Here is a 19,687-nt window from a genome sequence, read left to right as displayed (position 1 = left end):
GTTCTAATTGGTTGTGATTAGTTCTGAAGGGCTGTGTCCTCCTGTGGTTCTGATTGGTTCGTCTCCCCTGCTAGGTGATGGAGGAGTCGGAGGCCTGCTCGCTGCCCGGTGGGCTGGCCAGCGTGAAGAGGCAATTTGAGAGTCAGCAGTTTGCCTCTTCCTCGTCCTCTTCCTCCCACTCCCACAGCACCGTCACCCAGCACCAGTACCAGCAGAGATCAGTGCAGGTATAGTCTTACCGACAGCGATATATTGATGCGCTTCTTATGACAAATGTACTTATTGTAAGTCGCTTTGGATAAAAGCGTCTGCTAAATGCCCTAAATGTAAATGTAAATGTCTTCATCACCATCATTAACATCTTCACCATCATTCACTTCATCTTCACCACCATTAACATCATCATCAACAACATCATTCAAATCAACCTCACCATCATCATCATCAAAATTCTAATCATCATCATCATTAATATCATCATCAGCATTGCATCATTATCATCATCACCATTACCTTCATCATCACCAGCATTATCATCATCATAATTAACATCATCATCACCATCCTTAACATAATTTTCACCATCATTAACATCATCATCACCATCATTATCATGACCTAACCCATCATCATCATTCCTCAAACTCACATAACCCACCTTATCATCCATCATCCACATCCATCGTCCACCACCGTACACCTCTCTTACCTAGTGGGCATGTTAGTAAGTTGGGTGGGTGACATTTCGAGAATCTTTCGAGAACCCCCCAGCCCAGGTTGCCCAGGTTAAGAATGCATTTCAGTTTTTTGTTGTCATGGTTTCCCCATATATTGGGCCTACCGACCCTGACTAACCAATATGGCCTCCAAGTAAAGATAGTCTATTGACTTGTTTCAGTTATGATGTGCAAAGTTTACAGTTTACTATTTATTCCTTTTTTACAAACACTTTTGTTCACGTACAGTAACTGAGATACGTAAGGAAATCACTTTTATGAAATGGATTATTCCGCTTGGAACGCAGTTACAAACAATGATTAGATATCAGATACTGCCAAGGAAACAACAAGTTGACGTTCTATCTGAACCTTATTGTGAACGTTGGATTCGTGGCGCATTGATTTGGAAGCTCCAAAGGCAGAGGTGTGCGTAATTTAAGCAATATCACGCGAGAGGGAGTGCTTTTCAACTGTTGACAGCCTCTTTGGTGGCATTTGTGATTCTGATGAGCTAACAGCTGGAACAGAAAGTGCGTTGCTCCTCGATCGTTAACATAATTCACGGTTATTAGAAACACCTGCACAGCAGACGGATGATACATGTGCAGTTCAAAGTCACGGTGCCGTTATACTCTATCACAGCTCATGAATGCCTCTCGCCCAATCAAATCAATCAATCAGAACTTACTGTGGCACAATGGATAATAATGGACATACTCGGAACGTTATTGGCCAATCGGAATCAAGCATTCAGCAGAGCTGTGGTATAAACTTCCTTAAAGAGGCTAGGTCTGATGCAGCAGAAACACTTTGTTGTTAGCACAGAGCACTGCACAGAGTTTTTTGACCATTACTCGATTAACATGCTTTTGTTTATATTGTTCCCTAAAAGGAAACGTAAAGGGTCAAACTTACAACAAACTCACGAGTAATGTTATTATTGAAGTCAAGCTCATTGCTTCTATAGGATTACCAAGTTTTGTGAAAGAAAATTCCAACATCCTGAAGGATGTTGAGATGATGATCTGTTGCTTCATCTCCGACACAAGGACTACATCGAATAAACCCAGCTCAAAATTTGAAAACTCCTAACTGTACATCATAAGATAAAAATGTGTTTTACATGCTCATCCCTGATGCGACCGGCCCACCAAGCAAAAACCAATCAAACGCCTGCAGCAAACACCTCTGACTCAGAGCTCTCCGGCATCGAAAGCGGGCGAGGTGTGCGGTCGGTCGGCGCCAAAAGCAGTTAGAAGTTTGCGGTGTGTGTGTGTGTAGGGGTCGGTTGGGAGTTGGGGGGGGGGCGAGATACGGTCAATTCGGCGCCCGCTACGGATTTAGTTCTTTCTTCCTATGGCATCTGCCCGCTGGAGCGAGGGACAGAATGGATTCATTGAGCTGAGCTCAAGATCCCCCCGCGGAATACTAAGAGAGAGAGAGAGAGAGAGAGAGAGAGAGAGAGAGAGAGAGAGAGAGAGAGAAAGGGGGGAGAGGGAGGGAGGGAGAGAGAGAGTGAGAGTGAGAGGGGGAGAGGGAGGGAGGGAGAGAGAGAGAGAGAGAGTGGGAGGGAGAGAGAGAGAGAGAGAGAGAGTGAGAGTGAGAGGGGAGAGGGAGGGAGGGAGAGAGAAAGAGAGAGAGAGAGAGAGAGAGAGAGAGAGAGAGAGAGAGAGAGAGAGAGAGAGAGAGAGTGAGTGGGAGGGAGAGAGAGAGAGAGAGTGAGAGAGAGTGAGTGGGAGGGAGAGAGAGAGAGAGAGAGAGTGAGAGTGAGAGGGGAGAGGGAGGGAGGGAGAGAGAGAGAGAGAGAGAGAGAGAGAGAGAGAGAGAGAGAGAGAGAGAGAGAGAGAGAGAGAGGAGAGTGTAGAGAGAGAGGAGAGAGAGAGAGAGAGTGAGTGGGAGGGAGAGAGAGAGAGAGAGTGAGAGAGAGTGAGTGGGAGGGAGAGAGAGAGAGAGAGGGAGAGGGAGGGAGAGGGATAAAGAGAGATAGGAGTGGTGATGGAGAGGGAGAGAAAAGGAGAGAGGAAGAGAGAGGGACATAGAAAGAGGGAGAGAGAGAGATTGGGGGGGGTGAATGTGTTGCTGATGGACCCCCCCTGCTGCACATCAGCTCCTCATCGTCTCCAGCGTGTGTGAGGAAGGTTTAAAGACGAAACATCAGGTCTTCTTCCCATGTGGTTCAGAGAATGTATCATAGAGTCTCGTTTAAATGACTATCACCATGCCTTATCATCAGGCTGTACCCCGACGAACACACATTCAGTCATGGATACTCAACACTAAATTCTCGGAGGAGTGAAATACTCGCAGCAAATGCGCACATTTCCCTTTGTAAATAAAACTAAATAACATGCCAAATTAGGCCCTGAATACAATGTGAATACTGTTCTTTTTTAATACTTTTCATGTAGAGTAACATCTGAACGGACAAAATTAGCATCTAAGTGAAATATGTGTCACTTTATTGCTTTTGTATGGCTACTTCTGATGCTGCTATTGAGGATCCTCTCATTTAAATGGACTGCATTTATGTAGCGCTTTTCTAACCAGTGGCCACTCAAAGCGCTTTACAATAATGGCCTAACATTCACCCGTTCATACACCGATGGCAGTGTCATCCATCCACCAGCTCGTCAGGATCAGTCAGGGTGAGGTGTCTTGCTCAGGGACACCGCGACACTCAGATAGGAGGTCCCTGGGGGTTGAACTAGCAACCTTCTGGTTACAAGTCCAGCCGCTCTACGTCCTGAGCCCCACCAACCAAAAACCAATCAAACGCCTGCAGCAAACGCCTCGGACTCAGATCTCTCCGGCATCGTAAGCGGGCGAGGTGTGCGGTCGGTCGGCGCCAAAGAGCAGATAAAAGTTTGCCTCGGGGCGTCCGTCAGGGGGGGAGCGGTGTGTGTGGGGGTCGGGTGGGAGGCAAGATACGTTCAATTCGGCGCCTGCTACAGATCAACCAGTCAGTACTTCCGTCAGTATGATCAATAGTATGGATGACATGTCACATTGTGTCTTCTGCACACAAAGTCTGCATCGGCCTAGCAGTATTGTCACCAGAACAGACACAGCCCGATGTGTTCATATCAGGCTATAGCGTCTAGCCTTCTGTGAATTATCCTACAAATTTTGCGTTATTCTCCCGCTTTTCGACAAATATGGCCGCCGGTCTTCGTAAACTTCGGGGGAAGCCGCACACCCAAAAGGCTCACCGAAACAGAAGGATTTCATCGGGCTCAGCCCCGGAATGTAAAAATACTTAAAGGCTCCCTCACAGAGCCAAGACAGGGGAAGGAGTCACTGGACAAGGAGAGCATGGTGTCACTCTTGGCCTGGTGGGAGAGAAAGAGACTGAGGGTGGGGGGGCGGGGGGGAGGGAGAGGGAGAGAGAGAGAGAGAGAGAGAGAGAGTGAGAGAGAGAGAGAGAGAGAGAGAGAGAGAGAGAGAGAGAGAGAGAGAGAGAGAGAGAGAGAGAGAGAGGGAGACGATTTATCCGTTAATAAAACAGTTTTTATGTGTGTCTGACAGGCGATGTCCGCCTCCTCTGAGACGCTGGTGAGGAGCAGCGATGTCAACCAGACCTCCTCCTTTCAGAACCAACAGGAGGTACAGAGCCCGACCCGAACTCGGCTGACTGGCAGCCCATTTAGCTGGGAGCCGACTGCCAATCAACCATCCATATATAGAGAGACATGTACCGTATATACGCCTTCTGCTCCTTAATTACCCCTTAGGGATGAAAAAAATGATCTCTGTCCCTCTCTCTCTCTCTCTCTCTCTCTCTCTCTCTGTCTCTCTCTCTCTCTCTCTCTCTCTCTCTCTCTCTCTCTCTCTCTCTCTCTCTCTCTCTCTCTCTTCTATATCTATAAATATATCCAGCTGTCGACGAATATCTATCTGTCTAATAAAAATAAACTATACATTGAATCTATTGTATATAATATACAGTATTCAATACATCGGACGGTCTCTACGGGTAATAGTTTATTATACACATACTTTTCCGACAGATAATGATCCATTCGCCGTTAACGATAAACAAATGACACGAACCATCATCAACTACATCACCGTCATTAGCCGCAGCCTTTGAGCGAGGCACACTGGGCGACTCTCGATGTGTACATATACCCGTGTGTCAGTGAAAGGCACAGCAGCACGGCTATTTTGAGATTACAGTAATCCCTATCATTACAGAGGCGCGGAGAGCGCGCAAGATCACAGTTTATTCCTCGGTCATCAACGTGTTTACATCGTCTTGCGGTGTGTGTCTCCCGCTACGTGTCCTCACGTTGCTCTGTGCCGACCCTCCCCCTCCCCCCTCCCACTTTCCCTCCCCCCTCCCCCTCACAGGTCACCCGGCAGCAGCACCACACGGTTCAACAGGACAGCGTTGCCGCCGGCTACGGCAGCCATTACAATGAGACAGGTGGGTCCAACCCCACCCAACACTCCACCCCCGACCCTCAGATCTCCGCCCTAACCCTCGCCCTGTTCATTTCTGTGTTGTTGTCGTTTTTTTTCTTTTATCCCTACCCATCTGCCCTAGCAACCGGCTCTCATCTGTTGCCGAGCGTGAGGGGATGAGCTGTTCAAAAGAAATAAAAGCATGACCGTTAAACAACGCAGAATGTAATGATTCACAAAGAGATCCAGGGCACCACAGTGACTCTAATGAAGGCGGTGCAGGTGGGATCAGGGTTGGGTGAAAAATTAAATTGGGAGAGGGGAAATAGGGCAATCAGCGCTGCGTGGGTTTAGAGAACAAACATGATGAGAGTGATTCATACGCCTGATCTGTTCACCCCTCCCAACCTCCCTGCTCCCACCTGGCCCCCCCTAATCCTCCCGTTGTCTCATCGCTTTGCAGTGACGGTGGTGGGCGGAGAAGACCTGCCCGCCTTCTCCACCCACGCCCTGAAGACGCAGTACGAGAAGACGATAGAGGAGGCCACGCCGAGCAAGCAGGTCAAGGTGAGGGTCGAGCGCAAGCGGAGGAAAACACCCTTTTTTTTAAGATTTTTTTTTTTTTTAAACACCCTTTTTAAAGATGTCCCCATTTAAAAAAAAATACTTTTTAAAAGCCACCCTTTTTAAAAACCGTGTTGCTTAACAGTGGTTTAAAATTAATGAAGTTCATACTTCCGGACGGATCCTGTGTTGAAAGACTCACCTTGAGAAGATTCCACCCACAATCAATTCCCAGTCAATGGTTTGTCATTAGAGGAGTACTTGTTCAAAGCTGCGACCTGCAGCGCTCTAACTAATCGTGTACGTTGTAATTAAGTCAGGGAGCTGATTTAACCGTTTTATGTGTTCATCAGTGCTGCCTTCCTATGTTCTCCCCATGTTCTGATCAAAGTTTTTTTTTTATTGAACTATGTAGCTGTACTATGAGGTTATTGTATGATGTTTCCATTGTTCATACTTCCGTCACCATCTATAATCTATTCTGGAAATGTTTTATGTGTTTGTAGAGAAATTGAAGGAAGCCAGAGTAACCATGATAGAGATAGATCGATATTTAGCTACATAATTAGAAATAGATGACATACATTAAACAGGGGTTACCTTAGATACGGCAAAATATTTAGTCGTCTTCAATACCAACATCTGCATCTTGGTATTCCATAATCATCTACATGTCTGTCTGCGACCTATCCACTTTAACTGCCTCTCTCTCCTTACCCTGACACTGTTCGTGAACCCTGTAGATTGATGTGGATTTGAATGATTTCCAATGGGAGCCGGTCAACCGCCATGCATCCAAAAGCGCTGCCGCGACAAGCTACCAAAGCTCCTCCAACTTTGCGTCCTCCAACCTTGCGTCCTCCAACTTTGCCTCCTCCTCATCCGCCCTGGCCTACGAGGCTGTGGATCCCTTCCCCCCGCCGCCCACAGAGCAAGAGCTGCCGGACTACTGCCAGGCCTGCAGCCATCACAGCCAGAGCCAGGTCACCGACCAGCGGTCCTCCGAACACAAGGAGCACTACTTCAAGCACAAGAGTATGGCGGAGCTCAAACGCCTCTACAAGCACATCCACCCGGACGTCCGCAAGACCCTGGAGGCCGACTTCCTGAGCCAGCTCACGGAGGAGGAGAGGGTTCGCTTCGAGAGCGAGGGCGGGGAGCGGGTCGAAGGGGAGGTGCAGCAGACCTGCTATCTGTTTGAGAATGACGGGGGCAGCCCCAACAGGGGTTCGAGTCCCGAGGGGGACTACCTCGAATGGGAGGAGATCCTTAAAGGCGAGGTGCAGTCCATGCGCAGGATGTTTGAGAACAAACCGCTGGACGCCATCAAGGACGACACTCTGGACGAGCGGGAAGATAACAACATCTCCCAGCAGGAGATAATCGCCGGCAAGGACGTGAGGTACACCGCGTGGATGTTTGAGAACCAGCCCATGGACGCGCTCGGGACGGAGACCGGCGAGACGACCAGTCAAGTTAAAGAACTTGCTAGAGGCGACGTCCGTACCGCCACCTGGCTCTTTGAGACTCAGCCCATGGATTACATGAATAAGATCTATCAGGAACAGGACGAGCAGGTGATAGAAGTGGTCATCGACAAGGACATCAGTGGCGGGGACGTCAAAACGGCGCGCTACCTCTTCGAGACGCAGCACTTGGACTCGCTGGGCAAGACGGAGACCATCGACGAGAGCAACTTCCTCAACCTCAAGTCGGAGCTGGAGGAGATAAAGGGGGAGGTGAAGACCACCACCTGCATGTTCGAGACCCAGCCCATGTGTGTCATCCGGGGGGATTCTGGGGAAATGCTGGAGATCACCAAGATCCGCCGGGAGGAGACAGAGAAGGGGGACGTCAAGACCTCTCGCTGGATGTTTGAAACCCAAGCACTGGATATGATCCACAAGGACCCCTCCAAGGTGAAGCTCATCTGCGGGGTTTCCATGGAGGACGACGTCCAAGGAGGGGTGAACAAAGGGAAATGGCTCTTCGAGACCAAGACCCTCGACGCCATCAAGGAAGAGGATTGGGAGTGCTCCAAACGAGAGAGGGAGGAGATCATCGGCGCCGACGTGAGGCAGCACTGTCGGGTGTTTGAGACCCAGCGGATGGACACGCTGAAGGACAACGCCAACGCCAGGCCGTCGTGCGCCGAGGAGATTGTCGGCGGGGACGTGCGGTCGGCCAAGCATCTGTTTGAGACGGTGCCCATGGAGAACCTGAAGGATCTGCTGGAGGTCGGAAAGCTCCAGAAGAGGGTCGCGTCGGAGGAGGAGAAAGGCGACGTGAGACATCAGAAGTGGATGTTCGAGAGCCAACCGCTGGAGAACATACGAGAGGAAAAACGGGAGATCACGCGCACCGTCAACATGGAGGCTCTCGACAAGGGCGATGTCACCAATTACAAAGAGAGGTTTGAGACCATGGATCTGAGTAGGTGTGAAGGGACACAGAGGATACAGGTGGAGGGTGTTACGAGCGGATCTGTCCGGTCGAACAAGGTTCTCTTCGAGTCCACCCCTATGTACGCGATGCAGGACAGCGCAGGTCACTACCACGAGGTCAAAACCGTGAGGCGCGAGGAGGTGGTGAAGGGAGACGTGCGCAGCTGCAGGTGGATGTTTGAAACGCGGCCTATCGACGAGTTTGACGAGAGCATCGACAAGTTTCAGATCATCAAAGGCATCTCCAAACAGGAAATTCAGTCTGGAGATGTGAAGACAGCCAAGTGGCTCTTTGAAACTCAAGCTCTGGATGCCATCAAGTACGAACACGAGGAGCGTCAGGCCAAGGAGGACGTCGAGATCGAGAAGGGAGACGTGAAGACTTGCCGGTGGCTGTTTGAGACCCAGCCGATGGACGGCCTCTATGAGAAGGAGGAGAGAAGCGAGACGGATGTCCAGCAAGTCCAGAAGGGCGATGTTAAAACGTGCACTTGGCTCTTTGAGACCCAGACCCTCGACAACATCCGCGACCACGCCGAGACAGAGTCCGAGACCATTTTGAAAACTTGCACCATAAACCAAGAGGACATCCAGGGGAAGGACGTGGGCCGCGCCCGTTTTCTCTTTGAAACCGAGAACCTGGATTGCCTGACCGGGGAAGACTCCAGCTCCTTCAGGAGGGTCACGGAGATCGATATAGACTCGGGCGATGTCTCTCGGATGAAGTACATCTTTGAGAACAGCTCCTCGGACATCATGACCTCCACCTCAGGAGAAGTCATGCAGCGGCTTAAGACCAAAACGGCCGAGGACATCCAGAGAGGCAATGTCATCAACAACACCCGGATGTTTGAGAATCAGGCGATAGATACAATCAAAGAGGATGAAACAACAACAAGGGAATTGCGTACAGTGACTGACGTGCAAGGTGGAAACGTGGACAAAGGGCGCTTTATTTTTGAGACGTATTCGTTAGATCAGATTCAAGATGAGAACACAGAGACTGATATTTCAAAGCTTATCGGTATGTCAAGCGAAGAGATTCAGAAGGGAGATGTGAAGAACTACACCATGATGTTCGAAACGCAGCCGCTCTACGCCATACGCGACAAAGACGGACACTACCACGAAGTGACCACGGTGACAAAGGAAGAGGTGATGAGAGGGGACGTGAAGGGCGCTCGATGGCAGTTTGAGACCAAGCCGCTGGACTCGATCCGGGACTCGGAGGAGGTCTACGTGATCAAGGCCGTGACGGAGGAAGGCGTCAACAAAGGTGACGTCAGCTCTGCCCGGTGGAGGTTTGAGACCCAGCCGTTGGACGAGATCGCGGAGGACATGAAAGTGAGGTCCAAGACCGTCGAGGACGTTCAAGGCGGGGACGTGAAGTCAAACACACAACGCTTCGAGACCGACGAGATGTCCCAAAAGTACGTCAGGACGGTGAGCGTGAGCGAGATCCAGAAGGGGGATGTCCGATCCGCCACGTGGATGTTCGAGACCCACACGATGGACAAGATCCACAGCGAGAACACAGAGCTCAGCAGCATGGAGACGGTGACGAAGAAGGACGTGGTAAAAGGGGACGTCACGCAGTCCGTGTGGCTCTTTGAAAAGCAGCCCCTCGACAAGATCAGAGAGAAGGGAGACGACGATGAAGCAGACCGCGTCCTTACCAAAGAGGCGATCCCGCAGGCCGACGTCAAATCAACAACCTGGCTCTTTGAATCCACACCCGTCCATGAGTTCAACGAGAGCAGCACAGAGAGGTCAGCGGTCACCGGTAAGAGCATCAAGGAGACTCTGGAAGAGCTCTACTGCCAGAAAATGGTAGACTCGCAGGGGATTCTCATCGAGGCGGATGAGATCGGAGACGTCCGCATGGCGAAATACAAGCTGATGAACCAGAACTCGCCTGAAATCCAACGAGAAGAGATCATCAGGGGCGATCTGAACAACATCATGATGAACCTGTTGAACCGCAGCGACGGCACGGGGAGGGGGATCACCGTCGACGTGGAGGAGAGGGGCAACATCGACACCACCGTGCGCCAGCTCTTCAGCCAGGAGAAGGGGGCCAGCGTCGAGAAGGAAGCCATCGTCCGCGGCGACATACAGGAGGCCATCAACAACCTGCTCAAGCAGGAGGGCTCCTCAAAGCGCGGCCTGCTCATCCAGGAAGACGAGAAGGGGGACGTGAGGATGACCATCTACTCCCTCCTGAACAAGGCCGAGAGCGACAGCGTCGAGCGGGAGGACGTCGTCCAGGGCAACGTCAGCAAAACGCTCCACCGGCTCATGTCGAACCCGGATGCGGAGAAGAAGAAGAAGATTAAGGTGGGCGAGACGGAGAGGGGCAACGTCAGCTTCTACTCCACCTGCATCGAGTCCGGAGCGCTGGACTACCTCCGTAATCTCCGCGGCGAGCCGGACGACGAGCCAGAGAGGAAGACAGAGAAGGAGAGGATCGTGGGCGGGGACGTGGAGGAGACCAAGCTCATCCTGAGGAGGAATCAGCAGCAGGTGGGCCGCACGGTTGCCGAGGGCGACATCGTTGCCGGGGACGTGCACAGCAACGTCCAGGTGTTCATGACGGAGCCCAGCGTCAACTACCGGAACCTGGAGAAGCAGGACATCGTAAAGGGCGACCTGTGGGCCGCCATGGATTCGTTGACTCAGGCGGCCAATCAGAGGGTGGTGATGGAGAGGGAGGAAGTAGTCAAGGGGGATCTGAGCACCACGCTGAAGTCTCTGCACGAGGCTCGGTATCAGGCCAAGGACGTGGAGAAGCCCGACATTATCCGGGGCGATATCAGAGGAGCGCTGCAGTCCCTGGAGAAGTCTGCGACGGCGAGGACTGAGGCGACGGTGGAGGATTTAGTGCCGGGCGACATCAAAGGGACGCTGAGGAGTCTGGAGGAGGCAAAGCAGGCGGTGAAGGAAGTGGAGAAGGAGGAAATCGTCAAGGGGGACATTTACACGGCCATGCAGAATCTACACGAGGTGTCGAGTGAGAGGAAGCTCTATCAGCATCAAGCAAGCGAACAGGGGGACATCAAAGGCACCATACAGCTCCTACTGGAGCCCCCGGACTCTCCCAGGATGCAGCGGCGACGCAGCATTGAGGGGGACGTCAAAACGTCCATCAAGACGCTGTACGAGGGCCAGGAGATGACGCAGACGGAGAAGGAGGAGGTGATAAAGGGTGACGTGCAAGGCGCCATAAAGAATCTGATGCAGAAGAAACAATATGCCAACCCGAAGCGCATGTATTCCTCCAAGAGAGTCAAAGTGACGGCAAGGGCCCCAGAACACAAGGTGCTGGAGCATACGTGCGTGCACGGGCACAAGAGCATGAGCGTGACAGCGCAAGGGACACCCGCTGTGACTAACCTACCCCAGGCCGCCGAGACACAGAGGCACACACAGAAGCACGCCGAGAGCCAATCTGTGAACACCAAGGCTGTGATTCAGGAGGAGAGCTCACACGCTGTCACTATCGCGGCCGCCACATCGGAGTCTTCTAAGCGGATAAGCTCAAAGGAGGAGAGTGTGACACAGAATGGGCCGCCCCAAACCCAGACCCAGCCCCAGCCCAAGCCCCAGGCACAGATAGTGCCCGCTAAGCCAGTTAGCGTGAAGAGCAAACCGACACCTCATTCACAGCAGACAGAGATGAAATCTGTGGTCGACATGAACGTGAAACAAGGCGCTGTGCAAAGCGTGTCCACCAAGCAAACCAATGTCTCCACCAAGAAAACCCAGGAGACGAGGACGGTTAAACAGGTGCACACCACCGTGATTGAACAACAGGCTATATCGTCTATGTCATCATCGTCGTCGTCCTCGGCGACGCAGGGCCGCGCTGTGTCGGAGCATGTGTCTACCTCCCAGCGACAAAGCGCCGTAATGGAAAACAAGGGGCTCGCTCAGAAGCAAGACATCAAAAGCGCCAAGGGGGAATACCGTAACCTTGAGAACAAAGCGAAGGGCCTGATCAAAAAGAAGAAGCCAGAAATTAATTTTCCCCCTCCGCCTTCTTCCCCCCCTCCACCATCCGAGTCAGAGCTGTCCCTCCCTTCCCCACCGTCCCCGGTGACAGAAGGCCCGGGCTCCACCGGCTCCCGCCCTCCCATCATGAGGCAGGACAGCGACCTCCCACCCCCGCCCCCGCCCTCTCCCCCTCCAGCGGAGCCCGAGGCCGAGTTCTTCCCACCGCCGCCTCCGCCGACCTCGGCAGATTTCCTCCCTCCTCTGCCCTCCCAGCTGGAGCTCGATGCCCTGCCTCAGCCCCCGCCCCCAACCAAACCGGGGAAACCGGCGGCCCGGCCCCTGTTCAAAATCCCCAAGCCGATGGAGCCCGTCAAGCCGCCCGCACAGCCCAAACCCAAGTGGCAGAAGAAGCAGCCGATCCCTGCTCCTCCTCCACCTCCTCCAACTCCTCCACCTCCACCACCCCAACCCGCTACGGAGCAACCAGCGTTCGTGACGGAGCAGCCAGCGACCGTGATGACACGCGCGGAGGAAACTAGGGTGCAGCAGGTCCAGACCGAAACAACCCATCACACAGAAACCAGGAAACAAACTCACACCCAATCCACCGAGTCCACCGCAGCACCGAAGGCGCCGTCCGGGATCCCCGTGGCAAAATCCTTTGAGAAGGAACCCCTGCAGCCGCCCAAAAAGCGCTTCGTCCCGCCTCTGAAACTGCATCAGACGCCCGAGACCGCGGAGGCCCCGAAGCCCCGCCCTTACGCCCGTAAGTTCAAAACGCCGCTCATGCTCGCAGAGGAGAGGTTCCGTCTCCAGAGAGAGAAAGAGGAGATGGAGAATCTCAAACCAACGCCGCCGAACTCCCCGCCGGCCCACTCCGAGGCGCCCCCCACCGGGGAACGGTTCCTCGCAGGAAACGCTGGCGAGGCCGAAGCACTGACTACCCAATCCATGCAGTCCACCGAGGCCATGGTGGAGGAGAGAAGGGCCGTCGCCGTGGAAGAGACATCGGCGCACGACGCTCCTGTGGCGAAGAAGCTGCCGTCGCACATCCCTTCCAGCAAGCCTTTGATCGCCCCGCTGAAAAAGAAATCACAGCAGGCGTCCTCAAACATCACCTTGGATAATAAGCAGGGCTCCAGGGGCCACTCCTCTGTGGTGTCGGGGCAGAGGGCTCAGAGCTCGTCTGATGTCTTCAGAGAGAGTCAGACAACACAAGTCTCTGTGTCCACCGCCAAATCCCCCCCCTCACCCAAGCCCGTCGATATTACAACCCAGTCAGGTGCCGGCTTTGTCAGTGGCGCTGTCACGGAGCAGAAACAGTTCATGAAGAAGTCCAGCACGGTCAAGTGTGTGTCCGCCACAAAGAGTTCTGTGCAGGAGAGCGTCAATGTCCAAAGTCAGCCTGAGGTCACCCTGAGAGCAGAGGAGGAGACGAAGGCTGTTAATGTGGCCGATACACAGGACGGGAGGAAAGGCACGGCTCAGCCCACTAAAATCCCGAAGGTGGCTCCAAGTTTCAAAGTGAAAACCTTCAAGATACCCCCCGAGATGAAAGATGTGAAATGTGATAGCTTGGCGATGAAACAGGCTGTCACAGGTGGCACTCAGTCACATCTGGACATGGCCGATATCTCACAGCGTAATGAAACCACAGTGATGCAGGAGAACAGCCTTGCGACCTCGGCAGTGCTGAGAAATGAAGTTGAAGTCAAAATGGATCTGAAAGCGCAAGTGGCGAAACGGCAAATGAGCCCACTCCCTCGTCCCAAACCGTCCCATAAATCAGCGGAGCATTCTGTGAAGAAGCAAACGGCCAAGAGGGAGAACGAGGAGAAACAGGCGGGGGCCGTCCACGTCGTTTCCATGACGGAGACTGAGGCTGCGTTGGGCCCTCAAGCGCCGGGCTACGGGGCCGTCTCCAGCAGCCACCACAGCTCCAAGACGGAGCACAGGCAGGAGGTGGTGGTGACGCAGAGCGTGACGCAGCAGAGCATCCAGAGGCAGGAGGCTGTGAGTGTGCACACGCAGAAGACCAAGAGCTCACAACAACAACTACAACAACAACAACAACAACATCAACAACATCAACAGACATCCGCCACGACAACAAGCAAAGTCCAGGGGGTAAACGTTCAATCAATGACAGCTAAAAGCGAGGCCGGAGACACAGAGATGAAGGTGTCTGCAGAAAGCATGGAGATGGATAGATGTAGATTAGTGCAGCTGCTGGCTCACATTAAAGCACTTCAGGGCGGGGCTGGGAAGATCGACTCGGACGCCGTCAGGGGGATCGTGAGCGAGGTGCCCGATTGGATGATGGGCGTGGACGAGAAGAGGAACCTGAGTGAGATCGCGCTGCATCAGAGCAAGAAGAAGCTGAAGGAGATGACGGCCTACATGAGGAACATGGCCGAGGCCAAGCTCACCTTCCTGGAGGCGGAGAGCAGAGCGGCCGCGGAGCATCAGGGGAGGGGGACGCCGTCAGCACAGACCCCGCCGCCTCCACCTCCCCCGACATCGAAGAAGCCCGACACGAAAGCCCCTATCGGCGGACCCTCCGCCAAGACCTCCAAGGTGACGGTGGCCTCGTCCGTGGTGGAGTCCCGGAGGGAGGCGGTGGAGGAGAGGAGGATCACCAGCCAGCATCACGGCGTCAGCAAGACCCAGGAGTTGACGAGGGAAGGCCTCGACCACAGGGGGTCCTCGATGATGACCGTCCGCACCCCCTCCCCCACCTTCATCACCATCGAGTCGGTGCGGCGGACCGACAGCCCCCGCCACGGGGTGACCCCCTCGCCGCCCCCCTACCGGGCGGTGGGAACCCCACCCCCGCCACCGCCGCCGCCGCGCAGGCCTTATGCGGCCCAGTCGCCGCTCCTCAACCGGGCCACGCCCTCCCCCACGCTCAGCCGCTCTGAGAAAGTGGTGCAGCTGAAGACCCCCAGGGGCGGGACCACCCCTACGCCACCTCCACCTCCTCCCCAACCAATCGTAGAGGAGGTGATGGCCGAGCAGGAGGGGTCCCCGGGGTTTAGCTTTGTGGCGAGCTACACGGTGAGCGAGGAGGAGGGGCCCGGGGTGGAGGTGGATCTGGAGGGGTGCGCCGAGGAGGGCGACTCCATGATGACCGTCCGCGACAAGAAGTCCTTCTTCGAGGAGGCGCATAGGGCGGAGGTGACCAAGGTGTACACCCGGAAGGACCCCATCGAGATCCCGGAGAGGCTGGGCGCCGACGCCGAAGAGCCCCGTCTGACCATGGTGTCACCGGAGGGCCTGCCTCCGCGGGTGGACCTGTCCAAGCTTGTCAACCGCTTCGAGACGCCGCAGCAGCCTCCGGCGTTCCCCAGGAAGGAGCCCATCGTGATCACCGAGCGGCTGGGCAGCGACACGGAGGAGGATGCTGAGGCCGAGCCCAAGATGCCCCGGTCCGAGGACGTGCCGGCGTTCAACGTGCGCGCGCTCAAGGACGTATTCGAGACGGGCGAGCACGGCTCCCAGGCCGCCCGGGACCTCCGGGAACACATCGAGAGGAGGGAGTCGGAATCTGAACCCCGCGGGCATTCCGAGACGTCGACGACAACGACGGTTGCCGAGCTCTTCTCCGGCATGGACGACTTCGGAGGGTCCAGGTGCAGCGAGACGCACGCCACCGTCCAATGCTCCGCCTCCTCCTCCGTGGCGGTGGCCAGCGGGCGGGGCAGCCCCCCGTCGTACGCCGACGTGGTGCGCGGCGCCACGGAGATCCTCTCGGAGGCGGCGGAGGAGATGCTGCGTAACTATCAGCAGTCGTGGGCCGAGAGCCAGGAGGCGCTGCAGAGCGCCGGCGTCATGGTGACGGAACAGAGGAGCTCTCAGAGTGTGACCCGACACCACCACCAGCAGCAGACCGTGGCCACGGGTAAACTGGGGCGGCACGGCATGAGGACGCCGTAGCCTAACACCCCCCGTGTGTGAAGTTGTGTGTTACGGTGTGTGTTTAACCGGTCTTGCTTGTTTTTTTCAAATGAAGGAAAAGTTGCACCTTGGAAGAAAGGTGACGGAGCATGTGACTACAAGTGTGTTTAATGCTTGTTGTTTTGGATACTCACCGTTTGAAGCGTTTCAGTCTTTGGTTTGGTCTGAACTTACGTAACTTGTTTTGCCTGACTGTGCACTTGTTTTGACGTTGATGTGTGTAACCAGAGAAATGCGCTTTAATTAGTATTGTATTTCTGTAAAGAAGAGACATAGAAGAAGAGATTAGCCCACATTTGCTTATTATTTTAAAGGTAAGATTATGGATCAAAAGCAAGATAATATAAGTACTTATAGTGTACTTTATGTACTGTACTTTAAAATTACATTATGGTATCACAGGAAAAGAAAAGGCTGTATTATTAAGAATGATGTGTGAAAAATGTAAATATATATCTCTAGTCAAATTGAGTCCTTAAATTATGCCGCTAGCATACTAACTTAAATATAAATAAGGATAAAAAATAAAAGCTCTGAATTTATTATTAGAACGTGCATCGACAGAATGGTCTACTGGACAATAAGTGAAAATAATAAATCATAGACAGTATTTATTAACCACTGCGAAATGCCTGCCTTGTTAGCACATTCTCACACAGCGCACCCCTCCATGTTTCCAACTGCACCTCGCGATGTGAAAAATGACGGCTTGCCTCCCTTTCTTTGTGTGCAGAAAATCAGGGTTCCCGACTCGGAGCTGTGCGTGGCATGCCGGAAGAGGGTGTACCCAATGGAGGCGCTGATCGCCGACAAACAAACGTTCCATAAGAGCTGCTTCTGCTGCCAACACTGCCAAGGGAAACTAAGGTCAGGGCCGCAACGCCTCTCTCTCTCTCTCTCTCTCTCTCTCTCTCTCTCTCTCTCTCTCTCTCTCGCTCGCATCTCTCTCTCTTCTCTCGCTCGCGTCTCTCTCGCTCCTCTCTCTCTCTTGCTTCTCTCTATCACATCTCTCTCTCTCTCATCTCTCTCTCCACTTTCTCTCGCTTCTCTATGTCATTTATATCTCTCTTGCTTCTCTCTCTCTCTCTCTATCTCTCTCGCTTCTCTCTCACGCGCGCTTCTGTTTCTTTCTCTCACTTCTCTCTCTCTTATCTCGCTTTCTTCTCTCTCTTGCCTCTGTCTCTCTCTCTCTCTCTCTCTCTCTCTCATTTTTTTCTCTTTCTTCTCGTTCTCACTCACTTCTTTCTCTCTCAATCTTTCTCACTTCTCTCTCTCTCTTTCGCTCCTCTCTCTTGCCTCTATTTCTCTCTCTTCTTCTCTCTCTCACTTCTCTCTCTCTTCCTTCTCTCTCTCTCACTCTGCAAATAATCCTTTGCAAAGTAACTGCAAATAAGCGTCTGCAATTCATGCTGAAAGTCAAACATAAACTCAGCAAAGAATTCTTTGCAGAGTTTACTTCTGACTTTTGCATGAATATATGTATTTATTGATGTCCTTGGTCACCCAGCAGAGGCTTTTAAGTAAAAAGACCTGCCCTGAATTTGAATGTTTATCCATTTATTTGTTGTACGTGTCATTGATGAGTAGCTGCTATTAGTGGGGGCTTAGGGCACCATACCCGAGCATGCTTATGGGTCGACTGCGGACATCAGGGGGTTTTGAACCCAGGACCCGTTTTACCGGTCCAGCCCCCTTCACCCTTGCCACTTTCCTGCCACGCTTTTTACGATTATGCGAAGCCATGTACAGTACAAGTGAGGCTGGAAGCAATCAACGCAGAGAATCAAAACTAGAGTAGCTATAAAAACATGAACCTAAGTGCTGCATGACCTAGTTAACAGAACAAGCAGTTAGAGTGCCGAAGAACGGCCATAGGAATCAGTTACATCATCATCATCAACATCATTACTGTTTAATTTCTCGGTGTCCTTGGTCGTAAAGTGTTTATTCCCTTTGTGTTTATCTCGCAGCCTCGGTAACTATGCCTCTCTCCATGGACGGATGTACTGTAAGCCACACTTTAAACAGCTGTTCAAAGCCAAAGGGAACTACGACGAAGGATTCGGCCAGAAGCCACACAAGGAACTGTGGAACTCTAAAACACAATTGCCCAACGCAAACCCCACCCAGACCACAACGATAAAATCCCCCACGCCCAAGAAGAGAAGTCCGGACCCCAAAAGCACCACCGCAACGACCAGCACCACCGCCTCACCCACCAAGACGGAGCCGCCCACCGTCGCAAACGAACCGTCGGAAGAAAACAAAACGGCCGCCAGTAAGATCACGGTGGTCTGGCCCCCGCAGTCGGACTCCCCGAAGAAGTCCTTCAGCATGGAGGAGGATGTGAAGCTGGTGAAGCCTGCCTGGCCCCCGCAGGAGGGGGACGCCGAAGCGAAGAACTCCGAAGATCACCGCCGCAGCCAGAACATCGGCCACGCGCAGAACGATAACAACGCTGGGGTTAAAACGGAAAACGGACACCAGCACGAAAGAGATCCAGTACCGCCGTCACCGGTGAAGGAAGCAAACACGCCGGGGAATACAGAACCGCCGATCGAAGAGAAAACCCAGGAAGGGAAGGAGGAGGGGGGGAAGGTGGAGGATAAGCAAGTGACAGGAAAGGAAGAGCAGGGAGGTGGGAAAGATGTGGAGGTGAAGAAGAAGGAGGAGGAGGAGAAAGTGGAGAAGAAAGTGACGGCACACAGCGAGCAGAACGGAGCGGGACCCCCCCGTGAGATGGAGAACGGGCAGGCGGCGAAAGCGACCGCCGACGAGGCCGTGAAGGTCACGGCGATAGACGGAGAGACGGCGGTAGCGCCGGCGGGAGGGAAGGCGACCAACGAGAACGGCAACAATAACAACAACAATAACAATAATAGCATCCCGCCAGAGCAGCACCAGGACGCGACGTTCGGCGGGCGAGGGCGGAGAGAGTCAGCGGGTGATCGCCTCCTTCCTTTCACCGATTCAGGGGGAGGAGACGGAGGGGTATTCCATAGTGAACAGCCTGACGACCAGCTCCCCTGGATGCCAAACCACGTGCTGCGGATGGCGCAGAGAGACGACGCCTTTGTGACGGAAAGTGCCAAATGTTCGGACGCCGACCTCGGTGTCTCCGAACTCCGGGGCGTTGTTGAGTTCGACGAGGTCGCAACCGCGGACGAGGAACGTCCGACCGACAGCCTGGGCGAGAGCTTCACGGGGTCAAAGGTCACGGCGTCCGGCTTCCTAGAGGACATCTTCGCCGGGTTGAACACCAGTGACCTGCTCTGCGACTTTGATTGCGAAGCCTTCGCCGGCGAGACGACCGCCACGGCGACCGCGACTGTGACCTCGCCGACTTCCAGAGCAGCACTAGAAGACCTGTTGGACTTCGGCGCGTGGGGGGTGGAAGACAGCGTTGGTGGCGACCTCAACTCATCTCGGGGCGCCCTCGGCGAGGACGGCTCTCTGACGGTGGAGGAGCAGATCAAAAAGAACCGTTACTACGACGACAGCGACGACTAACTTCAAAGGCAGTTTAACCTTGAAGGCTTCTGAACACTTTCACCCTTTCAATTTATATAATCCATCTAGAAGATTCTGAGATTAAACCAGGAAAAT

At 53.5% G+C, this 19,687-nt stretch overlaps 1 protein-coding gene across 4 annotated transcripts in view; it reads left to right on the top strand.

Moving 5' to 3' along the window:
• Positions 1-18,141, top strand: part of xirp2a (xin actin binding repeat containing 2a) — a 65,891-nt gene extending 47,750 nt beyond the window's left edge. For all 4 annotated transcript variants that reach the window (XM_056587433.1, XM_056587434.1, XM_056587435.1 and 1 more), the window contains 7 exons: positions 75-227; positions 4,245-4,322; positions 5,070-5,145; positions 5,587-5,690; positions 6,431-16,025; positions 16,815-16,948; positions 18,052-18,141. In XM_056587433.1, coding sequence (XP_056443408.1) covers positions 75-227; positions 4,245-4,322; positions 5,070-5,145; positions 5,587-5,690; positions 6,431-16,025; positions 16,815-16,909 — 10,101 coding nt within the window. In that variant the 3' untranslated portion in view covers positions 16,910-16,948; positions 18,052-18,141. The remainder of the gene's footprint in view (positions 1-74; positions 228-4,244; positions 4,323-5,069; positions 5,146-5,586; positions 5,691-6,430; positions 16,026-16,814; positions 16,949-18,051) is intronic.
• Positions 18,142-19,687: the final 1,546 nt, after the last annotated feature.

This window comes from Gadus chalcogrammus, chromosome 4 (assembly GCF_026213295.1).
Source record: "Gadus chalcogrammus isolate NIFS_2021 chromosome 4, NIFS_Gcha_1.0, whole genome shotgun sequence".
Taxonomy (NCBI): domain Eukaryota; kingdom Metazoa; phylum Chordata; class Actinopteri; order Gadiformes; family Gadidae; genus Gadus; species Gadus chalcogrammus.
This window is presented reverse-complemented; position numbering and strand designations above follow the sequence as displayed.